At 34.6% G+C, this 15020-nt stretch overlaps 2 protein-coding genes across 2 annotated transcripts; one reads left to right on the top strand and one right to left on the bottom strand.

Moving 5' to 3' along the window:
• Positions 1-446: 446 nt before the first annotated feature.
• Positions 447-10534, bottom strand: LOC112049974 (ragulator complex protein LAMTOR1). The gene is made up of 4 exons (XM_024088048.2): positions 10326-10534; positions 8846-8991; positions 7800-8001; positions 447-7330 (listed from the first exon to the last, which is right to left on the bottom strand). Exons 1-4 carry the CDS (start codon positions 10431-10433, stop codon positions 7238-7240), a joined length of 549 nt encoding a protein of 182 aa, XP_023943816.1. The 5' UTR covers positions 10434-10534; the 3' UTR covers positions 447-7237.
• Positions 10535-10838: 304 nt separating this feature from the next.
• On the top strand, positions 10839-13533 carry LOC112049973 (endoplasmic reticulum-Golgi intermediate compartment protein 2). Its single transcript, XM_024088047.2, has one exon. The coding sequence runs from the start codon at positions 10931-10933 to the stop codon at positions 12086-12088; it is 1158 nt and encodes a 385-aa protein (XP_023943815.1). The 5' UTR covers positions 10839-10930; the 3' UTR covers positions 12089-13533.
• The last annotated feature ends 1487 nt before the right edge of the window (positions 13534-15020 follow it).

The following is a 15020-nucleotide window of genomic DNA, read 5'->3' as shown; positions in this document are numbered from 1 at the left end:
CACGGAGGCTCACCTGGCTTAATACATCCGCATTATACATCTTACCTCTAATTAAAACTAATACCTAAAAATACTTATTAAAATTTGCCGCCATTGGTAGGGTGCCCATCACGCAGGCAGCATTCCCGCGTTGAATTGCGATTGAAATTCTTTGCGCGAGAAAGCTGCCCGCCCGAGGGTCGCCTGTTCTCTCTGAGGCGTTTGCTGATCTCCTTGTGGAGAGTCTGAGCGCTCCTACCCCACGGGCCTAGTGTCTCGACACCAAACGGGACGAATTCATATTGGGCGCCGAGACAACTGTATTTTAGAAACTTATGACGCTCCCGCATGTCTGCCGCCGCCCCGCCATGTCTGCCGGTCGACTGGATGTATGAAGCTGCTAAAGTTTCTGCACACGTGGCGTCAGATGGTATATCATTTCTGGGTTCAATACAGTAAAACTACAATTCATAATATAAATTTAATCATTTATTATTTAAAAGGTACATCTATAATGGCGTAATAACTGAATTAACATGCATTCATTCAAATATACTCATCCTCGCATTCTATAAAGGACTTTGTAAAACAAAATAAATTCTCGCACTGAACATAAACTGAAACAAATAAAGACTAAAGGTCTCTGCACACGTAACGGGTTTTGTCGCGGACAAGGCGGGACGACAAGATTTGTAAATGTTATTTCACGTATACGTCGAAGGAGCACGGATAGTACAGCGTCGTGGCGTTTATATAGGTAACACCACGTCCCAGAGGCGTAGTGTGAATTAATTTAGACCTAGGCAAAGTCGCATAGACACAATTTTTTTTTAGAACTGTTGCCAACTATTTACCCGAATTTACCTACTATGTGTTTGTCATCATCAATCGTAGTCACGAAAATTTTCAATAGCGGATTTAGAATTTTGCCGCCAGTAGGCTAATGAATTTTTGCAGGCCCTACTGAATTATAAAATTCGATATTCAATTCGTAGTTGTTCTGTCAATAAAATTGCAAGTTTTAATATTTTAATAAGACTGTACAGGATGTACAGGACTTAAACATTAAAATTGTCGTTACGTTTTCTTTATTTCTATAGAAGAGAAAGTTTTTGGGTCAAATTTGCCGCCCCCTAAAATCTGCCGCCCTAGGCTTCAGCCTACTTAGCCTACTGGTACATCCACCACTAATTTTACAATCGTAATTTTCGTGACTGTGATCATATCAATCACGGTGGTGATGGTGGCGTAAAGCCTCTTTTAATGGACGTGGACGAGACGGACGACGCTTCAACTGCTACGTCCCGTCACCGCCCCGTCCGCATCCTTAACCCGTTCCGTATGCAGCGACCTTAAAATAAACAGCAGAATATAAGATGCTTTAGGACAGGGTAGGCGAACCAATGGCACGCAACACAATATTTTGGGCACGTCGCCGATCATAAAACATGTGTTAAGTAGGTATTTGACATAAATTATTTGTCATCTAACCTGCAGCAACAGAAGTCACACTAATTTTACAATAATTTAATTTATGCGTGTAATAAAAACATTCCAAAATTTACTTCTTTTGTTTACTTTATTTCATAAAGAGTTTTGATAGTATTTATTATTGTTATTCTCCAAATAATCAGAAAGTCAAAATTATTTGATGGCACGCCAATGACCCCATTAAACATTTTTTAGAAAAAAATGGCACGTTGATGCATAAAGGTTCGCCTACCATGCTTTAGGATATATTTAATAATTTGCGATAATCTACTAAGTCTATAACATTTATTGCCTTGCATTTATTTAATTATAATATATGTCGTCATTTTATGAGACGATACGAGATAATTTTGACCTATAGATCTATCTCTCTTTTGTACCATCGCAACAAAAGATAAAGCCTAAATGATATTCATATGGGACGAGAAAGAGAGCGATATATTTACAAATCTAAATATATGGCTTACATCTAAAGCCTTACAGACTTTACTGATGGCAAATAAATAAAACCCAAAGCACCTTGATAATAATTATTAATTTTCTTGAACTGAATGCATTATTAATGAGCTTTGGCACGATGTCTTGGAAAATTTTGTTATAATTAATTTTTAATTAAAAACTCCTTTTGTGTTCACTTTTGATAAATCATCTATATCTATATACATATACCGATTAAGAATGCATCCAATAAGATACAAATCAACCTCCACTGCTACAGGGTTAGTTTGAATACACTCAATGTTGTCCCAAACTTCTCAGTTGTGAATAAATATTGTGCCTAAGTAGTCGTAGTTAAGAGTCATTGTCTATTAAAGCCACCTTGCAACAGATCAGCACCGCTTCGGCGAGCGGTTAGTATTTAATATGTAGATTTCTAAGGAAGATTGTCATCAACGTAGTGACAGCGGATCGAAAGACAGAAAAAAAAATATTCGGTCAGTAGTTAAAGATAAGCTAAGCTGAAAAAAAAGGATACAAAATTAAATAAAAAAGATATGAAAAAAAAACGAACTGACCAAATACAGGTCACCCACTTAAATCGGCAGCTACCTGCAGCGCTGATTTGCAGTGGGAGCATTTAAAAGCTAAAGGATTGCAAAGCTCGCAAGATGTTACGAGGCGAGGCGATGGTTCGGTTGTGTGGCTGTAATGAACCTTTGTGCGATAGAGATAACACTCTACAAGGTTGAAATTAGCAGAATATATTTCTTTTATGTCGATAATGTTATTTATCGAAGGTTTATGACTTCGTTCGTTTCAGAGCGAATTAGAGCTAACCAGAAGTTTGATACAACATTTATGTAGATCGAAAGTTTTCTTCCAAGATCATTCCAGCAATAGTCTCGAGTTTTCTATTTACCCACAAAATTAGACAAATGTCACTAATATTTTTTTCAAGGACCACGGAATAGCACACTTGAATTTATATGTAAATCTAGTTACAACAAGAGAAAACACCATAAGTTAAATAGATGGCTCTATTTACCCGAAAAATCGAAAATAAATAACAAATATCGGGGAAGCTAGTTTCTCTGCTCTTTCTCAAGCAAGGAGATTCGCCTAAGGTTCGTATTGTGATATTAATTCTATATTAATTCAAGTTTACGTTTACGCGATCGACTACGTACAAACTCGGATTCGACACACTGGAGTAATTATTTACGGAGCATACAAAACTACTATACAATTTACAAATTTCATTTATTTCTGTTTACATGCAAAATCATTCGTTTCAACGTAACTGCTTATAAATTAAATTCATTTTATAACTAACAACATGGCGAAAGACCACAGATCAATGATAATTAGGTAAGATATTCAATAACAAAAAAATCATATCGTTGAAATTCAATACAAAATATTGAAGTCTAAATAACAATCGCGTAGATCCGGTATTAGAATTTGCGTCTATTTTTTGTCGTAAATGTTCCCTGAAATTAGCGTAAATGTCCAACTTGTAGAATATCCTTCGACATATTAATACGACATTATCTTCAATCTATTAGCCAACTATTCTATTTAGTCACACCACTTGTCCAGTTGAGTCGATATGATAACGTCGAAATGTGACTTGATACTGATGATACAATAAACACCGAAGATTTAACTGAACAGAGGGCCTAGTGACAGTTTGATCACGTTAACGTAAGCGCGAATTTCTAAGGAATTGAAACAGCGCCATCTAGCGGCACTACTGCACAACTGTTTCAATTCCGTATAAATTCACGTTAACGTTAACGCGATCGTCATAGTATCAAACTGCAATAATGAAAATATTGAAAACTCTGACTAGGCACACTGTTCGACAGTTCAGTTAAAACTGCACGTCTTTTGCAAAGATTATGCTATTCAGGTGACAAATAAATAGAACATAATATAATATAATAATATAATCTAGTCGCCATTTTAGATACAGTCACAACTATGTATGATAGGTGATAATAGTTGGACGAAATTTATGAGATTTTTCAGGGAACGCTTAACGTATAGTGCTGGACATCTCTTACTTTTCTTTAAGTTAGATATTTTGCTTTTACTATTCATTGATCATGAGGAGTTAAAACTGTTAGATATTCAGTTTTTGTTTTTCTCACTTCGTTCGTTCTAAACTACAGAATCGAAATAATTATAATTACAAAATCTTTCTCAATAGTTTTCTGTGTAGAAAGTTATTGAGAGTCGAGTTATAACATTGATATGACTATAAGGCACAAGGCGGCTACACACGGACGTTTTACTGCTAATTGTTTTTATAGAAATTAATATTAACCTTTTTGTTAACAAAGTGTTTTTCAGATAGCATGGGTGGATGACAGTTGCTTTATGACGTTCATAATATACTATTAACGTGAATCGCGGCAAACTTTCAAGAATGAAACGAATTGTCACCGCACATATACTATCTGAAAAACACTACAGTAAACTAGAACTATTTTCTTGATAAACTTGACTTTTATATCATCAGTATTATTTAAAACATCTATTAGACAAGCCTTGTATAAGCGAAAGGCATTACCTACCATACTGCTTCAATGCAGAGTGTATAGTAAAATTAATATAAGCACATGGCAATATATTGTAAGTAAAACACTGAATAAAGATAACTCAAACTGGCCAAATTAACCAAAAGATAGTGAGTGATATACATATGTGTGAAAAAGATTCCTTAGCGATTTTAAATGTTTAATAATCATATTGAACAATTTTCTTGTACTGCAATTTGCTTGCATGACCAATAAACGTCCGTGTGTATAAGCCCTTATTATCACGTAGCATAATAATTTCAATATTTTAATGGAATTTGTAACATAATTATTATTCAGTCATTGAATATACATATAGGTACACTGAGCTTTATACTAAATTGACTGAACTAAAAAACGCTCTTACTAATGGCCAATTTACACTACTCCATTCAATTGATAAAATTAATTGCATCACTGTGAAACTGAAACTATGTTGAAACATTTCTGTGTTAGCATTTCTATACTAACTTAATTTTTTTTATTTATCCTAGCAAAATACAGACAATCATAGTATGTTTAATATAGACAATCATAGTATGTTTTAAGAGAAACATACATGGATTTTTTGGATCCCAATAGATGGTAACATATTAGTCACTACAAACGTTTCAAAAGTGCTTGTATACTGAGCCCACTTGAAATCAATTAACTTTGAATTTGAATTTGGATAAATTGAATTTAAAACTAAAGCACTAATGGACGTATGATTGTATTCTGTAATTAACTGTAGTGTCTAATTTAATAGTATTTGCACTTACGAAAAGTTACTGAATAAATAAAAAAAGTTCTGAAAATAAAAGTACTTCATGTAGATACTATCACGCAGATTTTCAATTGTCACATTTAAAAGCAAATAATACCTGCATTAAGAACACAACCATGCCACTTCAAATGTATTTATTTTTGTTCTCCCTCAAGAATCCATAACTAAAGTGTTTTTCAGATAGCATGGGTACAGTGACAGTTGCCATATGACGTTCATAATAAGTACTATTATCGGACAACTTTCAAGAGCGAAACAAACTGTCACGGTACCCTTGCTATTTGAAAACCACCATAGACCACATAGATTAGCTAATAATCATGTCGCTACTGCATCACATTGAAACATTAGAAGGCACAACATTGGAATGGAATAATGTAAGTCAGCCTTAATTGTAGTCAATTTAGTAAAAAGCTTAATACACGTGTCAGTACATACGAGTTTATAGTGCATTCAACTTGGCTGTGGAAATAAACGGGTCAACAATCCTTTAGTATTCAAAATACTGATGTATTATGTACACATGTCTATACTATAATATGGTATAATACGATAAATATGAAGTCGATTTTAGGGATGTTTTGCTGTAAAAATAATAAAAATGACAAATTATTTACTTTAATTCTATAAATACCTTCCAATATTATAATGACATATAATTTTTCAGTGCTTGTCCCAGAAAACACTGAATGACTACAAAGCAACACAAGCCATTGTATGATAAACAAATTGTATACCAAATAAAATTTCAGGATTACTAAAATGCCAAAGTTATTTGGCATTTAGTGATCCTGCAAAAAAAACCTTTTCTTTTCGTTTCTTAAATTATTTCTACAACCAGGTCAAATCCACTATAATATATTTTTAAAATATCAATGGTAAATTAGTTTTATAAATTCACATAACAGATGGGTTACAATCGTCAATCAAACCACATAATATTCTATAATAAATGAATTAAGCATAAGCATACTAAACAAAGGATATAAATAACCATTTAATTATATGTAATAGTATAACTTTTTTAATACAAATTGTCCATTTACACTGCTTTTCCGTATTTTATTTACACAACCACACAATCCTATATTTTAGAGGAATAGGGGTACTTTTTATGGTTTATGAGATATTCTAAACTAAACTACACACAGAAGCACAATTATCCGCCCTCTTTAATATGACGCGAGTATATTAAAGTGGGCGGGTAATTGTGCCTATGAGTATATTTCTGGTCTTCTTTGTAAATTTTCCCAAAGATCATTTCTGCCCTTGAAAGTGAATCTGTCATTTTTCCTATAGATCATTTATGCCCTTGAAAATGTATGTCAATTTTGCACTTGAAAGTAAATCTATTGATATTGTTATTTAATATACCATTTATGACCTTGAAAGTGAATCATCTTAATTTTCCTATAGGTATATAATTTCTCCACTTGAATCTATAATTTCTACACTTGAAAGTGACGGTGCCACTAATGGACCATTTCTGCTTTTCCAAATTACACAGACCAAATTTATGACATTCACTTTTAAAGACAGAATTGTTAATGTTCCTTTTATAAGACAGAGGTCCTAAGTTCGATCTCCGGCTGGATCGGTAGGAGGCTTCAGCCGTGGCTAGTTACCACCATACTGGCAAATCCGTACTGCCAAACAACTTAGCTTTCCAGTACAATGTCATTTGAAAACTGAAAAGAGTGTGGATTTTCATCGTACTCCTAACAAGTTAGCCTGCTTCCATCTAGATTGCATCATCACTTACCGTGAGATGAGATTGTGGTCAAGGGCTAACTTGTAAAAAATAAAAAGAATATTCCTACCCCTGTAAGTGAATCTGTCAATGTTCCTATAGATCATTTCTACCCTTGAAAGTGAATGTTAATGTCTCGAGTCACCCCTATTCCTCCCTCTCTCACCAGTCCTAGTCCGCAGTGCCTCAGTATCGTTCGTCCTCGGACATCGAGGCGGTACTCCGCTGCTACGGAACCCGGAACGGTACCACGAGGTCTTCGTGATGTTCCACGCGTAACTCCGATATCGCTGACGCGGCTTTTTTGACAGCGTTCGTTATCTGTAATTTATAAACACGATTTTTCTTAAGAGTCTTCGTCGTCGTCGTCAACAACCAATATTCAGCTCACTGCTGAACATGAGTCTCCTCTTAGAATGAGAGGCGTTAGGCAAATAGTCCACGCTGGTCCAATGCAGATTGGCAGACTTTACACACGCAAAGAATTAAGAAAATTCTCTCATGTTTTACCTTCACCATTTGTGACTCGTGATATTAATCGAGGTTTCCTTAATTAGTCCAGGTCTGGCCCGTAGGGACAAAGACATACTGCCAAGTGATTTAGTGTTCCAGTACGATTCATGTAGAAACGGAAAGGGGTGTGGATTTTCATCTTCCTAACAAGTTAGCCCGCTTCTATCTTAGACTGCATAATCACTTACCATCAGGTAAGATTGTAGTCAAGGGCTAACTTGTAAAGATTGAAAAAATAAAAAAAAAATGATTATGACGGATGATGATGAGTTCTTACCAGTTCCTTGTCAGTGCTGTTGATCGGCGGCGCGGCGAGCATCTGCCGCCGGACGGCGGGCGGCAGGTCCGCAAGGAGCCGGGGCGGCGCGGGCGGCGGCAGAGCTGCGCTGGCCGCTCGGGCGGTGTACGCGCGGACACGCTCGCTGTAGGCGCCCGCTTCGAGGGAGTAGGGGCCTAGGGCTCCCACGTCTATTACGTTTCTGTGAAGAATGTTTTAAAGTGGTTATTACTCTCTTCTACTGTTTGCACTTTTTTTTTAATTTTCAATGATGCCTAAAAATTGTGTATAGAAAGTTTACTATTGAAAATTTATAAAAACATCTGGGGGTTTAGAATGGTCATGCAAGTGAGGTAATGACATCTTCACAATACATGTTTCTCAAGGATTACTGCTTTCTAAATCCAAACTTTCATTATATAGATATGCAATATTCTGACAAAATTATGAAGGTAGCAAACAATATTGGTAGAGCATTTGTCTACCAAGTCATCTTCCAAACATCATTGCATTTAATAACAAATATGTGCCCTGAAATACCACTTGACTATAAATATCTTTTTTCATACATTCTCCAGAAATGGGCCTTTAAAAGAGTACCTTTGTTTAATTTAGTAGTTTCGTAGTTTGTATGATTAATTTCACATACACAAAGTTTGAGCTGAAAGTAACATAATCATATATTACACATTTTGAAGTCTCAATAGCTCAACAGTAAGAGCGGTAGACTCATCACCATAGCGGTGGTTCGATCCCCACCCCGTTGGTATTATTGTCATACCCACTCCTAACTATCCACTCCTTTGTTTTTTATCATAACATTAATTTCACATACACAAAGTTTAAACAGAAAGTATCATGAACATATCTTATTCTTCTTCTTTCCTGGGCTTTTTCCGCACTTGGCCATTAGTGGTTGGCCGAATATCATGTCATGAACATATATTACACATATTTGCAGCTGGGCTCAACACTATAACTTATGCTTGGATTCAAATACCTCTAGGCCAGTATACAAGTCACCACCACCCAACAGTTACACTCACGTGGCAGTCTCGTGCAGTATCCTGTTGAGTGCCGTCTGCTCGTCGGACTTGCGCGGCGGCGTGGACGCGCACGCGGTAGGCGATGGCGTCTCTTGCTGCTGCTCCGGCACCTCTAGCAGGTGCGTGCGCTCATTCACTACATTCTCCTGGAAATATTATTGTCATCATCATTATCGTCATCAGTTCACAGTCCCCTATGTAGAGCAGGCATGGAGGAAGATGAGACACATACATGTCAAGCTTAGATACAACACAGAACATCATGCAGCCAACATTGGCTCCTACACTTAATGTGCGGTGGAATGGTGTGGGTGACAGTTCATTTCACTCTTGAAAGTTTGTTGCAATTCATGTTAATAGTCAGTATTATGAACGTCATAAGGCAACAGCCACCCGCATCTCACTCTTGAAAGTTTGTAACAATTCACAATAATAGTATGCATTATCAATGTCTTAAGGCAACTGTCACCCACACCATCCTACAGCACATGCAGTGTAGTGGCGCTTGGCAACCAGGGCAGCTGCTAAGTTTGTGATGAAAAGAAGCAGCAAGAACCCCGAAAGACCTACACGCTATAATAGTCAACAGCTAAGTGCAGAGAAGGTCTAGAATGAAGAAATTGATAATCAGTCCAGACGGAAGCTGTTTTACTGTTTAGTTTCAGTCCCCAGAAGTGAGGGGAATCTCATATATTTTCCAGAAAGTGCAATAATTTAAAACTGCAAATGTAAAAAAATCTTAAGTCCTTCACACAAATTTTTCCTTTTTTGTATATTTCACAATGAAGGAAACAGATGTTTGCAGAAATATATAAACAATTTTTCCTTATTATGGATGGCATACTAATTAGATTAACCATAATATACCAATAATACTACTAACAATATATTAGAATATAACTCAATAAAGATAATCATAATAATGTTGAAAATTTTGCATAGCACAATTTCTCTTTAATCAAATATAGCTTGTATTATTTGCACAGTTGCATTCTTGCATTGCATTCACACAGAATAGAAGCCTTATTAATCCACATAATTGCAGACAGTGAAACAAACAATATATAACAAAGCAATTACACTACAAAGGAGGGCATTATTCATTCAATAACACTATGCCAATAATAAACAGTAAACCAATTTAATAATATAAATCACATGAGTAATGCATAAAAAATATATATAATTTGTAAATGTGTGTGGGTTACAAATTGGCCAGATAAGCCAAGATACGTATTTCCAGGTTCACAAATTAAGATAAAAATGCCAGTCAACTGGGAATTAGCGATAACGGCACACTACCATTGTTGTGAATTCGTATTGGCATTTCCCGATACTTTTCTAGACTAGCACTATATGCACAATATATGCTGACGCACTCCACACGATATATGTGCATTATATTAGCGTTAGATCTCGTATAAATCGTTTGAAACGTGGTATTTTTCAGGTCAACAATATATTAGATTTTATTACGTACCTGGGGATCGGTTTCTTTGTGGCAAATACTGTAGCAGCAACCCATGAAGGCGCTCGTCAGTGAGCCGAAGCATGAATGCAGCAAACTTTCCTCGCGGTTGGACTGCATAAATATTTTCCCTGTTGTCGGTATTATAAATAGAAAAATTCGTAATAATTCACCGTCGACGAATTTCACATTCACGATCGCACGAAACTTCACTCCGTTCGTTAGACTTTGACAGACGTCACTTCATTATACGTCAAAATTGACAAAGTGCAGTCCGAAAGAAGAACTGAAGATTTTTTAACCTGCCTTGTTTTGTACCTATTTTATTCATTAACCCACGTTAACCCTTGAAATCCCTCATTTCACTAGTAAGCCATAAATGTAAAAGAAAAAGAAATGGTAGAGTTAAAATAATATATGTACATAAAAGATTTTGAAAATTTATGTCATTATTTCGATTAAATTTTTTGACGGCAGCGATGTTGATTCTGAACGTGTCTCTACCGTCAGTCATTGAAACGTCATACCTGTCAATTTAATTTCCAAAACACGTCAACAAACTGTTGTTCATTTTGTGGTATTATTTTTATAATAAATTTTATTTTATTAAATAAAACATGATCCGATATCGGGGTAAGAAAAAAGTGATCGATAAAGTGAAGGAGCTGGACGCATTTTCCAAAGTTCCTGAAGAATATGTAGACAGTACGCCGGTCGGCGGCACCTTTTCTGTGATAACGTTTTTTATTATAATGTGGCTCGTTTATAGCGAAGTTACGTACTTTTTAGATAGCAATTTAGTATTTAAATTCGTGCCAGACACGGATATGGACGAAAAGTTGCGAATTAACATAGATATCACAGTCGCAATGCCGTGTTCAAATATAGGCGCTGATATATTGGATTCTACGTCACAAAGCGTGTTTGGGTTCGGAGAATTGCAGGAAGAGGATACTTGGTGGGAGCTAACTCAACAACAACAGGACGCTTTCGATGCCGTTAAGTATATAAACTCCTATCTAAGAGAGGAGTACCATTCTATTTGGCAATTACTTTGGAAAAAAGGTCACGGGTCAGTGAGAGCGACGATACCACCGAGAAACTCTAAACCTAACCGTAAACCAGATGCATGTAGGCTACATGGAGTGCTAACACTCAATAAAGTCGCCGGAAACTTCCACATAACTCTCGGAAAGAGCTTGCATCTACCGCATGGCCATATACATTTGAACATGCTCTTCGAAGATGTCCCACAAAACTTCAGCCACAGAATTAACAGGCTCAGTTTTGGTAGTCCTGCAAACGGTATAATATACCCTCTGGAAGGCGATGAAAAAATTGCTAAAGAAGAGAACATGTTGTACCAATACTTCATAGAAGTTGTTCCTACTGACGTCGATACTACATTTGAGTCTATAAAAACTTTCCAGTACTCTGTAAAAGAGCTCGAAAGAACCGTCAGTCATCAGAAAGGGTCTCATGGTGTTCCAGGTTTATTTTTCAAATACGACATGGCAGCATTAAAAGTAAAGGTTTACCAGGAAAGGGAAAACTTACTACAGTTCATGTTACGTCTATTTTCTATTATCGGTGGTATTTATGTAATTGTTAGCTTTATTAACACCATAGTATTAACTGTACGGACAAAATTTTCACCTGCACCTGTTCCACATAGATATAAGAAGTCAGAAAATGACACACCTGGACCTGTTCTAACCAATCCTTTGTTAACACAGTCCAATTTGAATGTGCCTTTAGATTTATTAAATCAATGACAGAAAAGTATTGGTTATAGCTACTGAGAGAACTGGCCATAGTACCTAATGGCAATATTTTTTACTGGGCACTATACATATTTTATCATATTGAAAACTCATCTTTACTACAGGTTGTATTGAGTTATTACATTAATAATGAGGGTAGACAGTGCATTTTACACCATTAGCTAATGACTGCACAATTAGTAATGTGCTAAATACATGCAGTGATTAATTTATTACCATTATTCAAAGTATAGGAAGACTTTAAAAATCTGTATCTGTATTCCAATTTTTTTTTTCAAGAATATTAGCCATATCTTTTAAATATGACCAACATTCTCATTCCCCTCCAACTAGTTGAGAAATACTGTATTAGGAGTGGGTACGACAATATATCAACAGAGCAGGAATGGAACCACCACCCCTCGATGATGAGTGTAACCTCTTATTGTTGAGCTATTGATACTTTTTTGCATTCAGATAATTAAAGTATTCTTTTGAATGTATAGAAGATATTCTATGAATATTTTTTTGTGTAACTAAATGAAATTGTAAAAGTTACTAATCTAAGGGCCTCAGTTAAAAACAGTTCTCTTTAAAAAAAAACCAAGTAAAGAACATCCGAATACCAAAATTTGTACCCTTTATGGGTGTGTGGAGTTTTTATTATATTATTTAGACATAGCTTGTTTCACTGCCTATCTGGCCTCTTTTGATTTGTTGTGGGCCCTGGCATTTTGTCAGCTGTAATAATAAATATAAACCCTACTGATTGCATGAGATCAGTAAAAATATATATAGTATATAGTATATATACACCACTATTCTTGAGTCTTAATTGCATGTAACCACTTCACAAACCTATAAAGAGTGAGTTTAGGTAGTTTTGATAACATAATATCATGATCATGAAAGACAGACCTTATGAATTATGTGTATATTCATGATCAGAAAAGACAGCCTTTATGAATTATGTTTATATTCAAGATCATGCAAGACAGCCCTTGTGAATTATGTGTATATTCATGATCATGAAAGACAACCCTTATGAATTATGTGTATATTCATGATCATGAAAGACAACCCTTATGAATTATGTGTATATTCATGATCATGAAAGACAGCCCTTATGAATTATGCGTTCGTTCATGATCATGAAAGACAACCCTTATAACTTATGTCTATATTCATGATCATAAAAGACAACCCTTATGAATTATGTGTATATTCATGATCATGAAAAACAGCCCTTATGAATTAGGTGTATATTCATGATCATGAAAAACAGCCCTTATGAATTATGAGTATATTAGTAACTAAGCCAAAATAGATGTAAGAACTATAATTTGTCGAATATTATCTGTATGTAAATTGGGATTTGTGTAAAAAAACGTTACAACTTTTATATTTTTATAATTGATAATAATTTATTTGAAATTATGACACAATTATTAAGATGAGATTTGTTTTTTTTTCATTATGTTTGAGATTCCTTTTTCTTCTCACTAGACATAATTTAAGTTTAATAAACTTTATTGCCCACTAAGCTGCATTGAAGTGGTTTTGTGGCTGAAACTAAAAGATCTGTGTTAAGAAGCTGTATGTACATTAATCTATACTAATATTATAAAGAGGAAAGATTGACTGTTTGTTTGCACTGAATAGGCTCCAAAACTACTGAACCGAATCAGAAAAAAATCATTCACTGTTTGTAAACTACACTATCCCTGAGTGTTATAATACTTTTATGTTCTAATTCCTACAGGGACGGAAACTACGCTGGTGAAAACGCGAGATTTTGCTAGTTAGAATAATAAAGAAGAATAAAGTAAAGTACTTTTAGTAAATGGTACAATTTTGCTTAAAAAATATTTTCAATAACTAATACAACTTTCTAAAATATTTTTTTTTTATTCCAAAAACATTTTCAAGTTAGAAATAGTAAATTATTCATCAAAAGTAATAGTAAAAGCCAAAAGACAAATTGGAGCTTTAAATTCCTTAAATTTTTTATACTTTACTATATATCTTATTTTGAAACTGAATATAAATAAAATAGTGATGTGTATTTTTTCAAGAGAAGCTGTTAATCTTATTTTTATGTTTTTATTATTTGTAGTTACTTTATTAAACAGTAGGTAATTATTGTGGGTAATTATTTATTTTATTTAAATCTGTTTTTGATTGTGTAAATAATTGACTCAATGATTGAATTATTTTAAAAATTACTTAATAGTTATTTAATTGCATTATTTTTTTAATTTTTTAAATGATAATAATTGATTGTGAAGATTATAATATTATGATGAATTTATTTTATTGATTGATGTATTCATTTATTTATTTTAAGTATTATATGAATGAATTATTTTCAAAGCTCTGTGCTTTTGTTTTTTTATTACCCTTTACTATATGTACTATCAATTAAAAAAAATCATAATACATGATGTTATGTTGTCTTGTATTTTGTATTAGTATATACAAATTTAGAGCCAGTTCGGTATCTATTGTTATTTACTTTACAATATTTCTAAAAAGCGCAATTTTACATAGTAGCAATTTTGTTAGATATCAAAATTTGAAATTGCAGTCCTTAACTCTAGAATTCTTGGCAAAATATTAATAGACAGCTGGGGAAGTACATAGGTGTAAGTAAAAAAATATATCTTCTCTAAAAACAAGTAGGAACTACACACTATGTATGCCAAACATAGACCAGTCAAGTATTAATTAAACAAGAACTGGTTTGCAGGTGTACTCTAATTAGTTTTTATCAGGAAAGCAAAAAAGTTTTCAATTTGTCGCCGAGGATGCGGAATTGACGGAGGGTGCATCTTTATTGGTGGCTGGTACACTATTCCTTGCTCTATCGCACTCGTTGAAAGTGACGTTTCGTCTCGCTCGCGCGCTGTACATCGAAAAGACGGGGAAACGCGTTCTGTCAAAC

This window comes from Bicyclus anynana, chromosome 23 (genome assembly GCF_947172395.1).
Source record: "Bicyclus anynana chromosome 23, ilBicAnyn1.1, whole genome shotgun sequence".
NCBI lineage: Eukaryota > Metazoa > Arthropoda > Insecta > Lepidoptera > Nymphalidae > Bicyclus > Bicyclus anynana.
Note: the sequence above shows the minus strand (reverse complement) of the source record. Positions and strands in the feature narration are given on the sequence as shown.

What these genes read in the sequence shown, in the direction of transcription:
- LOC112049974 (XM_024088048.2), bottom strand. Translation starts at nt 10,433, where the DNA reads ATGCAGTCCAACCGCGAGGAAAGTTTGCTGCATTCATGCTTCGGCTCA. An exon ending in ACAAAGAAACCGATCCCCAG is followed by an intron (nt 8,992 to 10,325) that starts GTACGTAATAAA and finishes TAATATTTCCAG; the next exon opens with GAGAATGTAGTGAATGAGCG. An exon ending in ATACTGCACGAGACTGCCAC is followed by an intron (nt 8,002 to 8,845) that starts GTGAGTGTAACT and finishes CATTCTTCACAG; the next exon opens with AAACGTAATAGACGTGGGAG.
- LOC112049973 (XM_024088047.2), top strand. Translation starts at nt 10,931, where the DNA reads ATGATCCGATATCGGGGTAAGAAAAAAGTGATCGATAAAGTGAAGGAG.